The 18885-nt window shown below is 42.2% G+C and overlaps 1 protein-coding gene across 2 annotated transcripts in view; it reads right to left on the bottom strand.

Annotated features, from left to right (window-relative positions):
• Positions 1-1168: 1168 nt before the first annotated feature.
• The window catches only part of LOC308408387 (bifunctional heparan sulfate N-deacetylase/N-sulfotransferase 1-like), a 51205-nt gene continuing 33488 nt past the window's right edge, over positions 1169-18885 (bottom strand). For both annotated transcript variants that reach the window (XM_080900591.1, XM_080900590.1), the window contains exons 2-15: positions 15951-16968; positions 13270-13752; positions 12427-12514; positions 11879-12033; positions 10864-11049; positions 9563-9691; positions 7383-7565; positions 6841-6937; positions 6398-6521; positions 5358-5532; positions 5068-5238; positions 3789-3898; positions 3145-3247; positions 1169-3058 (exon numbers count right to left, since the gene is read on the bottom strand). In XM_080900591.1, coding sequence (XP_080756717.1) covers positions 2939-3058; positions 3145-3247; positions 3789-3898; positions 5068-5238; positions 5358-5532; positions 6398-6521; positions 6841-6937; positions 7383-7565; positions 9563-9691; positions 10864-11049; positions 11879-12033; positions 12427-12514; positions 13270-13752; positions 15951-16496 — 2670 coding nt within the window. In that variant the 5' untranslated portion in view covers positions 16497-16968 and the 3' untranslated portion in view covers positions 1169-2938. The remainder of the gene's footprint in view (positions 3059-3144; positions 3248-3788; positions 3899-5067; positions 5239-5357; positions 5533-6397; positions 6522-6840; positions 6938-7382; positions 7566-9562; positions 9692-10863; positions 11050-11878; positions 12034-12426; positions 12515-13269; positions 13753-15950; positions 16969-18885) is intronic.

The raw sequence follows: 18885 nt of genomic DNA, 5'->3' as shown, positions 1-18885 counted from the left end.
GGTTGACTCAGTAACTGTAGGTGACCAGGTATTGTGGCTCCAAACCAAGCCCAAATCCTCTTGCCAACTATGCTTGACAGCTGCTATGAGGTGTTTGTGCTAATATGCTACGTTTGCTTTTCACCAAATGTGACTCTGGTGAACCATTTCTACTTTGTCCTTTAGACAGACAAGACCGTTCAAAACAATCTTGTGGTTTGTTCAACTTTCCAAACTTAAGCTGTGGTGACATGTTCATTTTAGAGAGAAGAGGCTTTTGGCTGGCAAAACCTTAAACAAGCCATACTTGTTCAGTCTTTTTCCAATTATACCGTCATGAACATTTAACATGCTAACAGAGGCCTGAAGAGTCTGACATGTAGCTGTTGGCCTTTTGTTGTGTGCAGTATCTGAGCATTGTACTGACTGACCTTTAGGGTGTCTTTGACGGGACTTTCACACCTGGGAAATTTGTAGTATTGTGTTACAAGACACAAACGAATGCTATAAAACCATCAAACCACCAAAACTGCTGTTCTAGAGGTGATCAGACTGTTTTCAAGCAATTAGCTTTTAGCTAGCAGCAACACAAAGTTGCTTACACTCCTTAATTCCTATGGATGGACTTCACAGGACTGCATCCAACCCTGGAAGAAACTTCCCTTTTCACAAGACTCTGTGAGCATTTTGACACTAGGCTCATCTTCTAATCTCAGGGGTGGATCTACAGGGAGGCAAAGGGGGGCAACTGACCCAATGCTGTAGATCCGTGCTCCCCCCACCCCAATTTTCTGTCCCCAACTAATTTTCTCAACCTAATTGTCTTTGTTTTCTTAGAAGAGATCATGCACTTAATAATTTAAAGTGTTTTGTGGATATTTTGTTGACATATTCATATAAATAATTTCCCCCAGGGATCAATAAAGTATTCTGATTCTGATAAGGGATTTTCACAACCTTCACTGAAGAGGTATGTGCCACCCTGCCTAGACCTCTTGCCCCCACCCAAATGTAGAGTTTTCTAGATCCGCCACTGTTTAATCTTGTTTCCATATTCTTATATAATCATAGCATGAGGTAGGCTTTTGCATGACTTTATTAAATGAAAGAGCTGTTTATGTAAAACAAACAAACAAAAACAGCTGGAAGCCAAACAGCAGAGAAAGGAGAGGAAAAAAGATCCAACTACTGAAAAATACAGTGGTGTTTTATTTGCAAATTAAAAAGCACCGACAATATTAGTTACACTGTAAAAATTATTGACAACAATTACAAATCTTTATCATACAGTCCAGGAGATTAGTACCATCGTTGCTGTTATGTGTTATCATTTAATACTTTATATGGAGAGACTCAGTACCTTTGTACAACAGTTGGCAGTGAGAGGACATGAGAGGAAAGAATCTCAGCGACACACCTCTGCACAGTGAGGAGAAAAATAAAATAAAATAAAATAAAAATTTCCACACTCCCCCTCAGTAGAGCACTGACATTTCACACAATGGGCTGATGGAGAGTGTAAACCCAAACACATTCAATAATTTAGGTCTACAGAGGGTTTTCGCATTATTTACATTATAAAGTCACCGTCATGTGCATTGTTATAACATCAGAACATCGTACAAAACTATTGCAAGAAGAGCAGCTTTTTGTTACCTACGTTTGACATCTAGTTGCAGTGGTAACACCTTGACCGACAACCAAAATGTCTGAGCGGTCTCTCTGGGCGAACTGTTGGTTTGCCGGGTGACTTTAAGTGTTTGTTCTGTTTTTAAATAAGCAGAGTCAGCTTTTAATCTCCCAAACGAAACCTTTTCTATCGAGTGACATGAAACAGAACATAAGAAAACATAAACAGCTGTGATTAAAAAACAAAACAAAACAAACAAACAAAAAACAACAACAATGCTGACACCAGATTTTGAGATGCACAATCTTCTGAATCTTGTGGGACCAGAGTGTGGCGTTAACATACAGTAGCTAGCTTATGATCTTCTTCTTCACAGATTGTAGTAGGAACAATTTCGTGAGTGTGCTTTCCAGTAACCTTTTATCTTCAAACAATGTGCTTTCATCACCCGTCCTATGTTCCTGCTGTAGCCAATCAAATGGTTGTAAAACTGGCTACAGAGCATGCTAAGCTGAAAACAGTGTACGCAACTGTACTGTACATCTGGCCCATATGAAACCAATGGCGCTAAAGTGTTTAATTTTGGTACATTCTACAGCAATGCATTGCCATCCGCATTACAGAGACGTTAAAATCAAAGTAAAGGAAAAAAAACACTTTAAAAAAAAGAGCCATGAAAAGTCCATGTGGTAATAGTTTAAGGAAGATTCTTGTCCTGGCACTTGTAACGTGATAACTAGATTCTACCAAGGCCTATCAAATAAGGCTACAACATGCAGCCTAAGTCAAGACTTCAGACGTCCCATTCTCCCTTCATACAAACACGTGCATCAAAGGCATTTGGAACCAATGTCTCTCAGGCGATCGGGATATCATCCATTAAGCCTGCTTTAATGTGCTCCTTACGTGAAAATTCATTGGCGGGGACACAGGTGATGCTCTCCATCACCTGTGTCCCACAACTGAAATTTCAGACTTTATTCCCTTCCTCTGATTTCCAGGAAGAAGTTCAAGTGATGATAAGTTTGATTGAGGAGAACGGCCATGTGATTATCAAACACCGACAATTCCTCGTGTGCGTCCTCTTGAGTCTTCCCCGGTCTCTTCTTCAGTGCACACCGTTAAGGCTTCCATGTTCCTGGTTTGCTCACTGTTGCCCTATTTAGGAAGATCACAGTTGAGTCTTGAGTTGTATGCGGATGTCTCATCCTCAAATCTCAGTCAAAACAAATTGGGATCTTCAACATTTCAGGCCATGAGGCCAGTGAGCCCCAGCAGGGAATATTAGTGGTTCAGTATGAGGAGGTGTGGTTTTCCCCTGTGGTGCTGCTACCTGGTGTGGACCAGCTCTTCTCGGAGCCAGCTTGGTAGAGGCTGTCCCATCCTGTAGAGCAGCTTAGACAGCTCAATGTTATGATCCCTATAGTACTCCCTGAGGAACGCCTGGGACTGGAGAACGCAAAAATAGAGCAAATATTAAACTAAAATATAGCAATTAAAAAAAGATCATACTATAATGTGATAATTCTTCCTACCTCAGGGTCCATATCAGGGTACCTGCGTCCTTTACTCTTTCCTAAACACTTTGTCTTCCCCCCCTCCAGCAGCTGACACCAAAAACCTTTTTTAGGGTCGAACCTGGACGTAAAAAACACAAGAATACACTGAGAAATAAGAAACGACTATTTAGAATTTCAATTCTAATATTGAAAATCTAAAATCTCCCCCCAGTTACTGTGTTTCCGTCATATTTTCTTTGCTCATATGTCCACGTGCTGTTTTCTAGCGCGTGGACATATGAGCATGTTTGACGGCTCCACAAATAATCCCATTCCAATAAGCAACTTAAAGAAGTGTGATGTTCACACTTAGAACTTTCAGCATGTATTTTAGGAGGGTGGGAGAAATCTTTTTTTGAGCTGACAAACCTTCAAATTAACCATGAGACAAACACATTTTTAAAAGCCAAGTGATTTAGATTTTTTTTAATGTAATGATTTTTTAAATGTCTTAATTCTTTACTAGCGGGAGCTGTTGATAGCTAAGGTTTTTTAATAAGCTAATGACTCAAATCCCATCTTTGTATTTACATTTGAAGGCAGGAAAGCTATTAATGCAGCTGCAAGTTCATTTGTAAACTTGGCAGCTGAAAGCAACATGCTGGGATGAAGATACTTACGCTAAGATCTTGTGATAGTTGATAATGTTAGTGAGGCCAAGAAACTTCTGGATTTTGTCCATGACTGAAGCAGGCTCGGTTTTCAGCATCTGTCCATCCAAAACTAACACCTGGGAAACAGTATGTGAACAGGAAGAGGATAGTTGAGTATGCAGAAAGCTATAAGACACTCTCAAATTAATAATGAGCAGAGCTGATAAAGGAGTTTTAAGACTGATACCAGTTTATTTGCTCATTTAAGAATCAAGTTTATCGGCCGATATTTCCTTTCATATGACGCATAAACAGATTTCCATAAAGTTTGATATGCGTAGTTAATTATGAGTCTTTACTAGGATAATATGGCAATGAAATAAAAAACATATCTTATTTAAACTTCACATGAAATTGTGCTTTACGATCTGCCCAACTCTGCTTGGACCAGCTGGTTGTTTGGCGTGTGGAAACGTGTCACGGACAGGAAAGTTGTGTAGTTCCCTCTAGTGAGCAAACTATGAACACGAACACTATAAACATGGTTGAAGAGAGATCCTCCAGCCACTTCTTTATTTTTTAAATTCTAATTTCTCAATAGGACTAACATATTGGCCAATATATTAGTCAAGCTTTAGAAGTATTATTTATTATAAATGATCATATTTTAGACCTGCAAGTCTGAATATAATGATCTGTTAGCCAGAATCCACCAGAGCTGACTCTTATGGACGTTCTTGTTCAGTAATGACGCTCACAGTTAATCCCGACTCATTGTGCAGCTTAGAGATTTTGAGCAACAAGTGTTCACTTTGCTGTTGAGTGTCCCCAAAGAGCAGCTCTCTTTCTTCAAGGTCACCCGCATTTGAAATACTGACTATGAGGAATACCAAAGAGAGAACAAGCCACCCTTACCACAAGTGATTTACCATACCTACATTTATACAACCTGAGTGTTAAATTCATTTAAATTCAACTATTAAATTAGTTGTATACTTTGTAATTAGTTTAGCATTTTTATTCTTTGATTTTATTTCAGTTTAGTTTAAGTGTGTTTGCTTGTTTTAGTTTAAAGTTTTGCCAAATTAATAAATAATAGAAGGACAGAAATATTCAATTCTTCTGTATTCTTATTTTATTTTTGTTAGTGTTCAAAGTCCACAAAACCTTTTCAGGTAGTTATCTTTATTTTTTCATAGTAGTGGTAAAGTTTTTTCACATCTAGCATTGTTTTAGTTTGTTATAATGACTTTGGGTGCATCTGCACATTTCCCCCCCACTAAACAAAGCATCCTCCCCTCGGTACCTGGCTGGAGTGGTAGAAATTAAGCCAGCGCTCCAGATGGATGGCATACCAGCCTGGCACCAGACAGCGATTCTGGAGGACCCGTAGTTTGACAGGAGCATCACGCCCTGCAGTGATGACGTTGTGGAAAGAATATTTCAATGCCACTGGGTCATCGTGGGCTCTTTGGTGCTGCATACAGACACAAAAGGTGAAGAGAGTATTTTAATTGGGATGAAATAATTCTCTAACTATAATACAGCAGCGTTTATTCAAAAGTTTGGAGATTAGTGGAGTAGCAGGTCACCAACCTGGTACCACGAGTAAGCTCTGTCTGCTGGGCTGATGAGGATGGTGATGATCTTGGCTTTGGGTAGGAGAGTTGCAGCCCTCTGAGCTGCCACCTCAGAGTCAAAGTAGTTAGCACTCTTCTCAAAGTAGTAGTCTGAGCTAGTATTGGAAGGCAGAGGGAAGTATTCCATATACCTAATGCATTAAAAAAACACACAAAAACACAGCAAAAAAATTACAAGCAGCCAGAGTTGATCTGGTCCAATTTGCAACCTGCAGATAAGGATTATTTCTCTGTTCACTGTGTGGGTGATTGACCATGCACAACAGCTTGGCACCCCGAGTACAAAAAAACCATCTAACACTCTATAGTGTTATACAATGTTAATATTTGGGCAGCCCACTCATAGAAATTTCCAGCCTGCCAAGTAAATTTTGTGTTGGATTGTTTTCAGATTGTCTGCAGTGGCGCGTGAAGCTTCACTTTAATGCTGCTCGAAGTCAATTAAACCTGCAGGAAACTCAAAACAGTGACTTTTTTTTTAGATGAATGGGTGTTAATTGCGTTGCTGGTCTTGCTCTCGGCAATGTCACAAATGAGTGGATTTGTTGTTGTGAGGTGGCGTCGTTTGCTTTTTTTTTTTTTGCTTTTTACTAACAAAGTGAAAATAAATTGTTCACTGCCGTTGCCACTTTGTGTTTTTTTTTCTTTTGATTTAACTGCAAATGATCTAACCTGTGCTCCTACCTACACATATGGGAGAACGTAACTCCAGATGCAGGTGCAGCAAAGTTGTGAAGCAACTGTGACTATAATTACAAGTGAAAACTGCCTTTTTCCACTCACAGTCCGGCGTATATGCCAACACGCCGAAGAGGGATGTTAAATTAAGAGCACTGTGAACAGTTGCTGTCAGTTGCTTCGATGCTGCAGCATCACACCAGACAAGGGGGGGTGGGGTGAAAAAATGTGAACATTAATTATATTATGGGGATATTTCTGACTCATGAAGTGTTACTTCCCACTGCACAAAAAAGAGGCGAGTGTAAAAATACATACCAGTCAATGCCTCTGTGGTAGTTATGCCCATTGAAGAACTGGATCTCCTCAAAAGTCTCCTTGCTGGGGTAGTTACTGGTCAGATCAGGGTGCATGCCAAGAAACAGGTAGAGTGCTGTTGTCCCTGAGTGAAGAACAGCACAGCAAGCGTCACTGACATGATGAAGATGGTGAGAGGAAGAAAGAGGAAGTCTCTAACAATATAATTAGAAAGCAGATTTAAGTGTAATGTAACAGACATCTACAGTCAACCACGGTGACAACCTCTCATAAGATAACTTCTGCTTTTGAACTGAATGGCTGAATGTACTGAGTAAAGCTAAACATGTATATATTGTTTTTTCTGTATATGTCTGAAATAAAGATACAATAACAATGGCAATCGTCACATTTAATCACTTCTAGCTATGTCCTGTAGAGGGTGTTGAAGTACTGCTTCTCACCTGTCTTCTGAGGACCAATGACGAGCAGTTTGGGGAAGCGGTCACATGTTTTCTCTTTGGACCAGATGTCCTTGTGCCTTTTGTCCTCGCAAGGATCCTGTAGCCAACAGAAAACACATTGAAAAAACATCCAGTGTTACAAATTTTTAACAGATATGAGAGCAACCAAATGGTGAAGTGGCCATCATTAAGGTATTACGCACAGGCTTTGCTTGATTTATGACACGGCCTAACTTGGGAAAATCTAACTACACGTTGCAGTGTTGCAAATCTCAACAATTGCGATAGGCCTGTGCGGTGGTGATATATGGTGTATACTGACTACAGCAAGGATGATACCCCCGTAATGGGCTGTAATTGTATCTAGCCTGCTCATTAAGCTATGCAATAGCTGCCACTGTGAACATATGCTGTTTTTCTCATTTTCATAGCTCTAAGAATACGTGCGCAGACTTGGAGCAGGTTCTGGAATCGTCCCTCCTTTGTGAGTTTCAGTAAAATATAAAAAATAAGGAATATTACACTCAGTATGTTCTTTTCACCTGCCAGAGGGGATCTCTCTCAGATGGGAACAGGCTGAAGTACTTCTGAGCCAGCTGGACAGGCGGCAGGGTCTGCATTTTCAGGTTGGTCCATGTTTTGACAAACATGACCAGGCTTTTGAAGGTGTATAGGCCGAGGCGGTCGTTCCCATAGTTGGACAAATGGGTCATGAAGATGCTGATCTGCGAACGGAGAGGGAAACGTGGAGAGAGAGTTATAAAAGGGGAAGAAGACAAACAAAATATGGTCTGAACTGAAAACGTGGTAAACTGTGTACATTATGTAACTGTCTGTGATTATGTGAATTTGACAGGAAATAAAACAATTAGTTGATTAATTGATTAGTTCATGAACAGAAAATGACAAACATTTAGTGAGTCCAGCTTTTCAAGTGAGAAATGTCTGCCTATGTCAAACAAAAGCAAATCCTAACTCTGGTACATTATTATGAGCACACTTTGCCAACAGTACTACAGTACTGTGAAAAAGTCTTGAGCCACCTGTCTTTTAGAAAAATATTTTGCTTCCAAGTAGCCAGATTTCATTGCAAGGTTTTATGAAGGTCTTTCACTTTTTCTTACCATTATCAGAGGAATGTTCTCAGAGGAATGACACTAAACACTGACCTATGAATCATTCAAGCACAAAAAGGCCCCGAACTCAAGTGATGAACCAGTCGAGCCTACACATAACATAAGGCAACTTAGCAGTTTTGAAGTGCATCTTCAGGCACTTTGTTACTTTGTGCAAAAATGTGCAAGATAAAGAGTTTTACACATGTAAAATAGTATTCTTGCAACACAAATGTGATTTCCAAAGAGCTATCGGCATACCTCACCACAGTGTACAGTGTGTTCTTTGAAAACCCCAAAGCAAAACATAACAAAACAGTTTAAGGAAACTAGATAACTGAAAGACAAAAGAAGAAGTGGTAAGCAAAAATGGTAAGCAAAATTACCCAAGAACTGAACTGAAAAAAGGTGACAAAAGGTCTTACAGGGTGATGAACTGAAACATAATTTTTTTTAATTTCAAATCACTCTTGAGACGTACGGAGGGGGTCAGGAGCCCAACACAATGGAGACTCTGTCATGGTTCGAGGGGCTGGGCTCTTGTCAAAAGTGAACTATGAACACAGAAATGTATCGACAGATTTGGATCCACCATGTGATAGCATTCAGAAAGCATCTGATTGGCAACAGCTTCCCTTTTCAGCATGACAAGAAACGCAAACGAATGGACCAATGCAGTAAACGGTCAGAAAAACAAAAACAAAAAATGCAGCACTATCAGTCATGGATTGGTCCAGACCTCAATATTATTGAAACAGTGTGGGAACATCTTAACAAAGGACATAGCAAAACACAGCCAACACCCCAAAATGAGCTTTGAATGTCTTTCGAGAAGCCTGGAGAGCTTTTCCTGAAAACTACATAAAAAAAGATGACAACAGAGCTTGCCTAACAATGTTTTGCCTGATGTGGTCAGTCTAAAATTTGACCTCCGCATGTTTTCAAATTGTACAAACTGTGGTTTTGCCCCGGATACTATTTTCCATTTATGCTTTACTGCATTTTCCTAGCAAAATATAAAGAAATGAGGGGTGGTTCGAGACTTTTGCACTACATTATTAAAAAAATAAAAATAAACATATTAATCACAGATGAATGACTCTGACATTCATTACTATCACTATACAGTATAATAGACTTTAAATATTAGAGCATGCTGCCCCAGTTCTCAATAAGCCACTAAAACCTTCAGATGAACTTTTCCTGGATCACAGTTAATTATACGCAGTATGAGGGAAAAGGTTTCGAGCAAAAGAGGAAGTGGCAGTTTAAAAAAAGAAAAAAAAACTGTTGAATCAACACTTTATAATTATGTGACACAAACAAGTCTCACTTAAAAAGTAAAGCCTTGCAAAAATTATCTTCAGACCAGACTAACCCATTTATATCATCTCAAACAAAACATGCTGACAAACACAACGAATTCTCAACACTGTTTTTGCTAAAGTAAAAAAAAAAGAGTGCGCTTGATGCAGACATCCCTGTGTGACTCACCGACTAGTCATTGTCCCGTCCCTCGTTTAAATTTCAATTTACACCATCAGTAAAACGGTTTTTCCAAGCTCGCAAGACTATCGAGGTGCTGTGCGGATGTGTAATTGACTCACGGGGTTCAGAAGAACAGTGAGGAAGAGCTCTCCACCATTGATGAGCTTGTCCAGCTCATTCGGACTGCCCGGGTAATCTTTGTAGAAGATAGTGTGCGTGAAAAGACCACAGGTCTGTCTGGGCAGCACCTGCGACACGAACAAAAACACAAAGTCACCAAACCAAGAGCGAGGAAACAAAAAGGGAATGAAGTTACACACTCACGTTAAAAAAAAAAAAAGGATCATGAGAAGTGCATTGTCACAAATAAATACACACCATCAGCCCTCCGCTGAGAGCAGAGCGAAGCTGTCAGTACTCCAAGCAGTTACCCCACACATTGTTTGCTTCCAATAACATTCATATTATGCAGCTCATCTAGCCAAGGCAAACCTCTTATTCACTCCGAGTCTATATGGAAATTCATGGAAATGCGTTTACAGTTTGGAGTGTCAGGGGAACTGAATATCAATCATCAGTAAGCAGTGGAGACTGTCCATTCAGACTGCTCTATCTCAAGGACAGGAACAGAACTGTGGGACCACACAGGCTGACTGAATGCCAGCACTACAAAGCAACTGGACTGAGGCTGCACTGCCTCTTATCAGCAGTGAAGGTCAACCTGGGAAAGAAATGGATAAGATCCCCCCTTCACCCACCCACCTTTTAAAACCTCCTGAATGTATTCTATTCATCTTTAATTTTGCTCTCTTCAGCACCAACTCGGATCCGAAGCTGAATAAAGTCAAGTGTATTTTTCTTTCTGTTTTTTTTTTTTGAGGAGGGAGTGCTGACATTTCAATGATTGCTGTATGCAGACACTTGCTATGCTGTTGCCAAGGATGTCAGTCTCCATTATGCTGCTGAGGCCTCCTAGGCAGCGCAACCTAGACAGGTGTCTCATGCAAGACTGGTTCACTTGACTACATTATCATTTGGCACTCGATAGGAAATACAACCAAGCAGGACTGGCCTTTTGCAGGACTCCTGATTCCAAAGATGGAAAATAATAACACTGTCATCACAATTATCATCTAGGAAAAGCGGGCACGCTGAGAGCAGTAGATGAGGGGCAAAAGAACAGGTTGAAAAGAGAGTTGGTCATAAGAGAGGAATAAATATAAAAGAACTGAAGGAGGAGGGGGGAGTGATAAAATATGTAAATAGTAGAAGATAAATAGTAGAAGAGCCCCCTGAAAGGGATTATTGGCTCAGAAGGTAATGGATGTTGAGAAGCCAAGTGGAGAGAAAGCTAACAAGCCAGAGGTAAGAAGATAACGAGGCTTTTTCGAATGCCTGGGTGTATGAAAAGTTGCCTTACACTGATGCCGCTATGGATGAAACCTCGCCGGAAGCGAGCAGGCTTTAGATGTGGGTACTCTTCTGTGCTGGTCACCTTGATGCCCCACACCTTCTTCCAGGCATCGTACAGCTGTATGTGCACAGGGTAAACGCCCGAGTGGTGAGGAGCCACCGCGTAGCCCATGTTAGTGGGGATCCCCTGCTCCTGGGGATGAAAAAGAAAACGAGGCGAGGTTTAACGACACCCGTCAAGCTCTGGGGATATTGAGAATTGTCTGAATTTGAAAAGGGTGTCTGCGTTTTCTTTGCTGTATTCACACTGACTGTATAAGCAGAAGGAATTCACAGGAAAACAATGCAGCGTGTGCAAATTTATGCAACTAATAACGGGCTCGCTGTTCTGTTGCTCATATTACACCATTTAAGAGCTCTACCAAACCTATAATTTCCCGTTGCTGCTGTGCAGTTAAATCTTAGACTTGTTTTTTAACTGTTAAAGGGGTCATAGAAGATGCGTCGCACGTGCTAACATTGTTAGTGGAGATGGAAATCATTCTTTTTGAACAAGTTCATTTTTATGCGTCTCTGTTTGAGGAGTGAGTGAGCGAGCAGTGAGGAAGGAAAGAGCAGCCACAGCGAGATATTAGATAAGAGCCGAACGACGCCTCAGCAAGCCTACTTCCACAGCGTCTTCTTGCACAGAAGACATGCAGGTCCGAATCTTCACATCTGATTAAAATTGCACTAGTTTTGCATTCTTAATCAAAACAACGCAAGACTTTTTTTTGGCTACAGGCACAGATGCACCAGATGCCCTTTTGTATTACAGACAAAACAGCTGCTCGAGGCACGTGTGCCGCTAACTGAAGTGAGCTTCAATCTTTATTGTTTTTGGGTTTTTTTACTTGCAAAAACGTCACCAGCTCGTCCGAGACTGCCTATTTAAATCAAAACAGCAGGATATGCAAAAGATAAGGCCGATCACTGTGTTTACTCAAAACAGCGATGTGACCTTTACCCCCAAGCTGACTCACCATGGCAAATTTCTTGTTGAGCAACATCTGCTCGGCCAGCACGGACTGGTTATGAAATAGATGGGGCTGCATGTGGCTCCACATGTGAGGAAACCACCAGAAATCCTTCACATAGGAAAGCAGCAGGTCATCTCCCAGGTCCTCCTCATCAGATCCTGGACGTAAGAGAGAATAGCATGGGAAAGGAAGAGGGGGAGATGGAGGGAGATGAACGGGGTTAGCGCAAAAATGAGGGGCGGTGGGTTATGAGGAAATTGAAGATATAAAAATGGGAGATGACAAAGAAGAGGCAAAGGTAAAATGGAGCGAGTGATGACAGGGAGAGGAAATGAAAGTCAGCAAGGCAAAGGGAGAGACAGAGTTCAAATATTAGAAGGAAGCATTTGAGAAATGAGAAGCAGGAAATGGACAAAGTCAGGGCATGACAGAGAGGACAGAGAGGAGAAGCAAAATTAAAGAATATGAATCACGACTTCACCAGCTTGAAGTTTTATTTATTTTAGTTTATCTCAGCAACTGGCAAAAGTTCTCGTCGGGTTGCATCTCACCAGCGTGAAAGAATTTCCCTGAGAAGCCCAGATTGAAGGTGAAGTTGGGCACATGGGTGCGCAGCTCCCTCTGTGTCTCCAGCAGGGCCTGAAACAGTAGGAGGAGAGGAGGGTGAGTCAATACACGATGCGCTGAAACCGGTGCACGAGCGCATTAATGAGAAAGCGCGAACACCCGTTCGGTCTTGTGCCCACATGCATATTTTATTCTGAAAGTTTCTTTCGGTAAACATCCAGCATCCACTCCCAGTTGCCTCACTCCTCTCCTCCATTCTGTTTGATATTTTGCTCTCCTCTGATTCGGGTGTTTGTTTCATTTGATCTCCGTGCTGGATGAGGCTCCCAGTGCACACCCCCTCTCTCTCGCTCAGATTTCTCCATCATGTCAGGGTGTGATGCGTCTCTAAAAGCTAGCTGCTGCGCTGCCAGTGAGGGGGGCCTTGATGCCTCTTCCATAACTTTTTCTCATACCCTCTGCCTCCACATGTGAGGCGAGCCTGTTCTGCTCTGAGGGGACGCAAGCAAGGAGCTTTTCAACATTCTTTGTATGTCTCTGGGCCCCTGAAATATTCATTGCTGTGGAGCTTCTGTGACAGTGTGAGCAGTGGGGCCTGTCAGCTTTGAGCAGCCTACTGGGACGAATGCATTCAAAAGGAGTAGAGGAGTGAGAAGAAGGGGTTTCTGTATGACTGGCAGAGGGTAGAACATGCTATGTGTGAGGCAATTTTTTATTTTCCAGCAAAGGGCTGTTGAAAAACAGCGGCTGATGAATAGATAAGTGGGTTCAGTTACTATTCTGAGAAGATGTTTTTCTTTTTTTAGCACTTTGAAACACAAACTCACCTTTACGTCAGGCACCTTCATGCGGGTACCCTCTCTGCCCACAAAGATGTCATCTATATCCACAAGGATGTAGCGCTCCAGAGAAAGCGAGAGTCGCTTCCCTGTCAAAAAGGCCACAGCGTCCACAAACACCAGCTTGTGCAGCCAGAAAGCCAGATTGTTGCCGAACAAGACCCTCTGGATGCCGTCGTGAAGCCCCAGGTCCTGCACCACTGATGGCAACAGAGCAGCATTCTGCCCCATCGACGCGACGCTCTCAGCTGATTGGGTCTTGGCCAGTAACACGGGTTCGTATGTCGAGTGGTTGGACTGAAAGACGGTCCAGTCATCTCCGGGGAGAGGACCTGGCAGCGGCTGCCCAGATCGAGTGATAAAGAGAAGCGGGGACTTGGGGTTGACCGTGCAGTCCTTCAGACCCAGGTTAGAGTGAAGAAAGAGGGGGAAGCCTTTCAGCTGTGCACTGAGCAGGCTGTTTTCATTGGCCTGATCAACACAGAGAGACAGAGACGAGAGAGAAATCACACAGATTCATCATACACTGGAGTGATGAAGACAGAAATGCATTGGAAATAACTCCCCAATTTCTCCAGTCATGTGTGAAATAAGGAATGTCAGGCCTGCTCAAACGTGAAGGCATGAGGCAGCTTCTACCTGCTATGCTCAATCTGCTATGACCTGAGATTGCAGTCAAAATGAATAACCTCCTGCTGTGTTCTCAAAGACTCTGAGACTGAGACTTCAGCAAAGGCTTAATGAAATTTCCCCGCCAAAACTTGCCATTCCCTGATTCTCTCTTACTTCATCTTGCACTTCAACATAACTCTTCCTTAGAATTTCAACACAGTGTTTGGGTGTTAGTTAGAAACATTAACACTAATATACACTGTGCAGTGTCCACATGATGGTGATTATATCTAAAGAAACATTCATTTGTTACACTCATTTACCTCGAGGCTGTGGATGTAAATAAAGTGATTACCCATGTCATCTAATTGATTTTTCTTTTCATCACATCTTATCAGAAACTAATATGAAGAAAGTGATACAAATACTAATTACAAATTAGGCCTGCTCTGTGAGGTAGACTGCATTTAGAGCCTTTCATTTCATTGAAAAGGAGCATTTTATTCTCCGCAGACTACACGTGACAAAAAGTGTATTCGCTTGATTTGCTGTATGATTACTTACAGTCACTTCATGTTGCACAACTTAAGTCTTCCTTTAGAAATACAAAACAGCGCGTGGGTGTTAGCGAGAAAAGTTGACACTAACACAAACTGCGTGGTGTCACGTCACCGTTTTTCCCATTCATGTGTGCAAACTATACGTTACATCTCTGATCATATTTAGTAGTTTTAAAAATCTAATAAAAAACAAATCAGCTGATTTTCTTTAACCATTCGTTCATTCTGGCTTCTTTTGCCCCGCATCATTTGGAGTTAAATTACCCCGAGGCTGTAGATAACAACTATTGCAATGCTTAACTATCTAATTGTATTTATTTTTCTTTGTATTTTATCTTATCAGCACCTAATATGTAGAAAAATAAACAAGCACACATGCAACATCAATTTCCTTTTCCATATATCAGGCGTGCTTTATGAAGGAGATGAAGCCTCACTAATACACAGAATTTTTATGATTTCCCTAACAGTTGTTAGATGTAGTTATTTATGAGTCTTTATTAATATGAGAAAACAATATCGATATATTGGCAAATGGCTAATATCAGCCACTATATCAGTCGAAATATTTTATTTCATTTAAAAAAACAACTATTTTATTCTGCACAGACTACACATGACCAAAAACATACCATATCATGTTTGCTATACGGGAAATTCTACAGTGTGCAAAACTCTGGAGACATGCTATTCGTGTTCACGGTCATGTGAACCCTGTAGAGTTTTAACTGTAAACAACACAGAGTTGTAAATCACAAATAATCCAAATAAACTTTGTAGGGCTACATGAAAAAAGTAGCCAAAGCTAATTACAGATGCAGAGCAGATGCAAGTCCACTGTTGTACAGCTGGAGTCTAATTAGAAGCAATGCATCTGCGTCTGTAGTGGACTTCATGTGTATGTAACAAACTCGCTGATATCCATCAAGGAAAGGCCAAAACGGGACAACGACATCAATCATGCAGATGTGTAAGTGTACTGGTTGCTTTCTCTTTCTCCTTGTGGTAAATTCTGCCAGGAAACCATGACCTGCCTAAAATTTCTTCTACATCTCTAGATCTTCTGTACATGGCTCAGAAATGGTGATTAAAACCATAACACCTTAGAAGAAAGAAAAAAAAAGCTGGCCTTGGGCAAACATAAGCATCTACGGATTTACTGATCTAGAGGAAAAAGGAGAGAGCATGAGAGAAACACAGAGGGAGAAGGAGGCTGGGGAATGCATGTGTAGGTTAAAACAAAGCAGAGAAATAAGACACTGAGGAAGAAAAGAGAAGAAGGCCAGATTGCAGAATAAAGAAAAACATTGATACAGAGAACATAAGAGAGACAGAAGACACTGCCGTGGGACAGAGTGATATTGAACCAGGCAGGTCTTTCCAACTCTGTGAATCCCATCTCCTTAGAGACGGTGGAGCCAGATGGACAGGGCAGAAGGTGTGAGTGAGAGAGGGGAGAGAAAGGGGGAGGCAGAAGGAGTGTGGTGTTGTCCTAACCTTGAAGAAGCCAATGATGCCTACTCCATATTCCACACAGTATTTGTCCAGCAGCTCTCGGTTCCAGGCGTCCAAGTTGACATACTTGAGAATGTTCTCATAAATAACAAGTGTAAAACGCCCCTTTTCTTTGTCCGTCAATGTGGGCATGTCCCCTTTGCCAGGAGAGATTTCAGTCCGGTACCTGAATCGGCCAGACTCCAAAATGGCCACAATCTCCTGCCCCAGTTGAGAATATTGGCTTTCCACAAACACCAGGACAACAGGTTCTGTCCTTGTCCCTCCGGGATCTGCCCCAGGGCCCCCTGAGACAGGCCGCAAAGGCAGCAGTCGGGATGGAGTGACCCTTGGGTCATCGGTGTCGGCGGATGCTCCCTCGGCTCCGGATACACCCCCTCCTGATGGCTCCAGCTCCCGCTTGACGCCATATAGGAAGTAGGCTGAGATGAAGACGCTGACGGTGCAGAAGAGGAAGAGAAGTATCAGCGAGGTCTGCAGGGGGAGGAGACGGACCTGCCGACGGAGGCGGGTCACACATCCCAGCATCGTCTCACGCCACACCGCTCTGCCGCGCCGGCTCAGCAGCACACCTTGGGGGACAGTCTCTCTCTCGGTGTGGATAGAGGACAGCGAGCAGGGGATTCTCAGAGCAAGGTCAGCCTTGTTATGGAGCTAAATATAAGAAGCATTAAGATAGCAGCTGCAGGAGCTACTGGAGAAAGAAATGAGGCGGTTTTGGTTCTCCCTCATATTGCAGCACTGCTTATGTCACCATGGCAAACAAATAAGGGGCCTTGGACTGCTGGTACACACTTATGCCTCGCGGGGAGAGCTGGCAGGCCGAGTCACTGGTGGAGAAAGATGATGGAAGACTCCATCACCTGTCCATCATGTAAACCTGTCAAGCATGTCCTGGCTCGATTTTGCTCCACTCTTTTGATTGGAGAATAATCTCTTGAGGAAACAAAGGCCACGCAGGTCATCTCAACAGCATTCCCCCAGGATTAAATCTCCTGACCTAGAAAAACGGCAAGACAGAAGGAAATAGCGTTAAAATCTAACAGCACAAGCATCAGCTCCTATAGAACAAACAGCATATCACGTTCTTTTGTTGAGTGGGATTAGCCGTGTGTGGGAGATGTTGCATACTGGCAGTGCCAGCACTCCAAAAGTTCGCTCCAAAGTAGTCCTTGCATTCACCTACACAAAGTAAGAGCTGCCAGTTTTCCCCTACACACACACACACGCCTAACCCCTGTGTGTGCAAACATAACACACACACACACACACACACACAAATCACCCGCTCACGCAGCCTCCACACAATCAATAGGCAAAATTTGAGTGACAAAGCTTCAGGATGAGCCAATTCCCAGTTCAGCTCAGAATTGTGTGACTGCGTGCAAGTGAAGCCATCACCCATGGGGACATTCGCCTTCTATTTCTCTCAAATCCGCACAGTATCGGAACCAAAACGGAGAGAAGAAAGGAAAAACAAGCCGATGGAAGGGAAGCGATCCAAGAGCAGAGGAGTGGATGGGAGTGACAGACAGACCTGGCAACAAAAGGATCCTTTACTCTTGGAAAAAATCCCTTATCACACTCTATATACATTTCCATACCCTCAGCAGACCTAACATAATATACCAGCCCTTTAGGCAACCTCCATCAAGCCAAGTGTGAAAAGTAAAGCATCCAGCATGAGAATGGTATGAGCGAGTCACTTACAAAAACATCATTTCTCCATTAAGTCTCCTGGTGGAGAAATGAGATGGAGCATCATTACCTTTGCATGGAAAATGGTCTGACCATTAAGCGGGAAGAGCTATTGCACCGTGCACACATCCCTGTGTAAAAACCATAGATGCTGCATTAGAGACACATACCCCTCAACCCGAAGACATTAAACAGTGACCACGAAACCCAGCAAGACACAAAGGGGACATAAAGTAGATGTAATAATGCCATTAAAGGGTTTATTGGTAACCCGATAAACCTAGGTTTAATTAAAAGTAAGCAGTAACGTCAAAAATACACAAGTGGCCGCGCTGAGCTCGGCTCAAACGGAATTCCAAAGTGGAGAAAATCAAGTGCATCCGGTGTCCTTTTAATGAGAATCAAGGTCTGGCAAGTGTCTCTGCCCCGGCTATCCTTCCAGCTAAGCTTAACAGGATGCCTTAAATCTGCCTCCTGCAAGATCTGTGGAAGAAATTGCACGTCTTTTTTCTCTGAGTCGTGTCCAACTTCTCCCTTCATGGGGATGCAGAGACTAATGTAAAGAGAGGCAGTGAAAAAAAACAGTGGGTGTTCAGAGAATATATCACAGCGGTGCAGACAAAAACCAACAGAGCTGGTTGCTTGAAGATCCCCGGGTACCTTGTTTGTTCCTTTCTTATGGAGCCAGGGTTCGTGCCACAGCATATCAAAGTATGATTAGCCACAGGAAGTGACTCCTGATGGAAACAGTGAAGCAGAGGACATGACCAGGGTGACAACTATTACCACTGTAAAGAAGCACAGTTTTCTTTTTAGATTTCTCAGCGTCAAGATGCTTCAGAAATCTACATGGCTCCAATAATGAGGACCAGAATATTAATCAACAAACCTTATTCACTTGATCTTAAAATTGTATCACGATGATGTGTTATGGTTTTATGGTCATGGGTTTGTTTTCCCAGCATTTGAGTTTTTGGACTTTCTAGTTTTGTTTATTTACTCGATATATATTGAGATCTCAGGGTTGTGTGAGGTTTAGATTATGTCTTGTATTCCTTCTCCTAGCGAATTTAGTCTAGTTCTCTTTTCCTCCCTCCCGTGTCAAGCCTCTTGCATTTAGTTTATTCATGTCTCGTGTATGATGTTTTCCTCATTAAGTCATCAGTTCCTGTTTTACTTTGAGAGTTTGTAGTCCTGGTGCTTTGTTTTTACTTTTGCT

Source organism: Rhamphochromis sp. 'chilingali' (genome assembly GCF_963969265.1).
Source record: "Rhamphochromis sp. 'chilingali' genome assembly, chromosome: 13".
Taxonomy (NCBI): domain Eukaryota; kingdom Metazoa; phylum Chordata; class Actinopteri; order Cichliformes; family Cichlidae; genus Rhamphochromis; species Rhamphochromis sp. 'chilingali'.
The sequence above is the reverse complement of the archived record's forward strand: the minus strand, read 5'-3'. Positions and strand labels throughout refer to the sequence as shown.